This window comes from Eucalyptus grandis, chloroplast (assembly GCF_016545825.1).
Source record: "Eucalyptus grandis chloroplast, complete genome".
NCBI lineage: Eukaryota > Viridiplantae > Streptophyta > Magnoliopsida > Myrtales > Myrtaceae > Eucalyptus > Eucalyptus grandis.
The window spans coordinates 155001-157500 of record NC_014570.1 but is presented as its reverse complement, the minus strand read 5'-3'; the positions used below and the strand labels follow the sequence as shown (position 1 = coordinate 157500).

General features: G+C 37.0%; 1 protein-coding gene across 1 annotated transcript in view, besides 1 other annotated feature; it reads left to right on the top strand. All coding sequences in view use genetic code 11, as the record gives it.

Annotated features, from left to right (window-relative positions):
* The window catches only part of ycf2 (hypothetical chloroplast RF21), a 6843-nt gene that overhangs the window by 452 nt on the left and 3891 nt on the right, over window positions 1-2500 (top strand). Inside the window, exon 1 of the mRNA in view lies at window positions 1-2500. This exon is cut by the window's left edge and continues 452 nt beyond it; it is cut by the window's right edge and continues 3891 nt beyond it. Coding sequence (YP_003934017.1) covers window positions 1-2500 — 2500 coding nt within the window.
* Window positions 1-2500: part of an inverted repeat (inverted repeat A; IRA) that runs on past both edges of the window.

The window sequence follows — 2500 nt, the reverse complement described above, 5'->3', positions numbered from 1 at the left end:
CTGTTTCCTGGATCCGAAAGAGAGTACTTGGGTTCTCCCAATAACGAAAAAGTGTATCATGCCTGAATCGAACTGGGGTTCGCGGTGGTGGAGGAACTGGATCGGAAAAAAGAGGGATTCTAGTTGTAAGATATCTAATGAAACCGTCGCTGGAATTGAGATCTCATTCAAAGAGAAAGATATCAAATATCTGGAGTTTCTTTTTGTATATTATATGGATGATCCGATCTGCAAGGACCATGATTGGGAATTTTTGGATCGTCTTTCTCCGAGTAAGAGACGAAACATAATTAACTTGAATTCGCGACAGCTATTCGAAATCTTAGTTAAAGACTGGATTTGTTATCTCATGTTTGCTTTTCGTGAAAAAATACCAATTGAAGTGGAGGGTTTCTTCAAACAACAAGGAGCTGGGTCAACTATTCAATCAAATGATATTGAGCCTATTTCCCATCTCTTCTCGAGAAAGAAGTGGGCTATTTCTTTGCAAAATTGTGCTCAATTTCATATGTGGCAATTCCGCCAAGATCTCTTCGTTAGTTGGGGGAAGAATCCGCCCGAATCGGATTTTTTGAGGAACATATCGAGAGAGAATTGGATTTGGTTAGACAATGTGTGGTTGGTAAACAAGGATCGGTTTTTTAGCAAGGTACGGAATGTATCGTCAAATATTCAATATGATTCTACAAGATCTAGTTTCGTTCAAGTAACGGATTCTAGCCAATTGAAAGGATCTTCTGATCAATCCAGAGATCATTTCGATTCCATTAGTAATGAGGATTCGGAATATCACACATTGATCAATCAAAGAGAGATTCAACAACTAAAAGAAAGATCGATTCTTTGGGATCCTTCCTTTCTTCAAACGGAACGAACAGAGCTAGAATCAGACCGATTCTCTAAATGCCTTTCTGGATATTCCCGGCTATTCACGGAACGTGAGAAGGAGATGAAGAATCATCTGCTTCCGGAAGAAATCGAAGAATTTCTTGGGAATCCTACAAGATCCATTCTTTCTTTTTTCTCTGACAGATGGTCAGAACTTCATCTGGGTTCGAATCCTACTGAGAGGTCCACTAGAGATCAGAAATTGTTGAAGAAAGAACAAGATGTTTCTTTTGTCCCTTCCAGGCGATCGGAAAATAAAGAAATAGTTAATATATTCAAGATAATTACGTATTTACAAAATACCGTCTCAATTCATCCTATTTCATCAGATCCGGGATGTGATATGGTTCCGAAGGATGAACTGGATATGCACAGTTCCCATAAGATTTCATTCTTGAACAAAAATACATTTTTTGATTTATTTCATCTGTTCCATGACCGGAACAGGGGGGGATACACGTTACACCACGATTTTGAATCAGAAGAGAGATTTCAAGAAATGGCAGATCTATTCACTCTATCAATAAGCGAGCCGGATCTGGTGTATCATAAGGGATTTGCCTTTTCTATGGATTCTTACGTATTGGATCAAAAACAATTCTTGAATGAGGTATTCAACTCCAGGGATGAATCGAAAAAGAAATCTTTATTGGTTCTACCTCCTCTTTTTTATGAAGAGAATGAATCTTTTTATCGAAGGATCAGAAAAAAATGGGTCCGGATCTCCTGCGGGAATGATTTGGAAGATCCAAAACCAAAAATAGTGGTATTTGCTAGCAACAACATAATGGAGGCAGTCAATCAATATAGATGGATCCGAAATCTGATTCAAATCCAATATAGCACCTATGGGTACATAAGAAATGTATGGAATCGATTCTTTTTAATGAATAGATCCGATCGCAACTTCGAATATGGAATTCAAAGGGATCAAATAGGAAATGATACTTTGAATCATAGAACGATAATGAAATATACGATCAACCAACATTTATCGAATTTGAAAAAGAGTCAGAAGAAATGGTTCAATCCTCTTATTTTTATTTCTCGAACCGAGAGATCCGTGAATCGGGATCCTAATGCATATAGATACAAATGGTCCAATGGGAGCAAGAATTTCCAGGAACATTTGGAACATTTCGTTTCTAAGCAGAAGAGCCGTTTTCAAGTAGTCTTCGATCGATTACGTATTAATCAATATTCGATTGATTGGTCTGAGGTTATCGACAAAAAAGATTTGTCTAAGTCACTTCGTTTCGTTTTGTCCAAGTTACTTCTCTTTTTGTCCAAGTTTCTTCTTTTTTTGTCTAACTCACTTCCTTTTTTCTTTGTGAGTTTCGGGAATACCCCCATTCATAGGTCCGAGATCCACGTCTATGAATTGAAAGGTCCGAATGATCAACTCTGCAATCAGTTGTTAGAATCAATAGGTCTTCAAATCGTTCATTTGAAAAAATGGAAACCATTATTATTGGATGATCATGATACTTCCCAAAAATCGAAATTATTGATCAATGGAGGAACAATATCACCATTTTTTTTCAATAAGATACCAAAGTGGATGATTGACTCATTCCATACTAGAAATAATCGCAGGAAATCTTTTGATAAC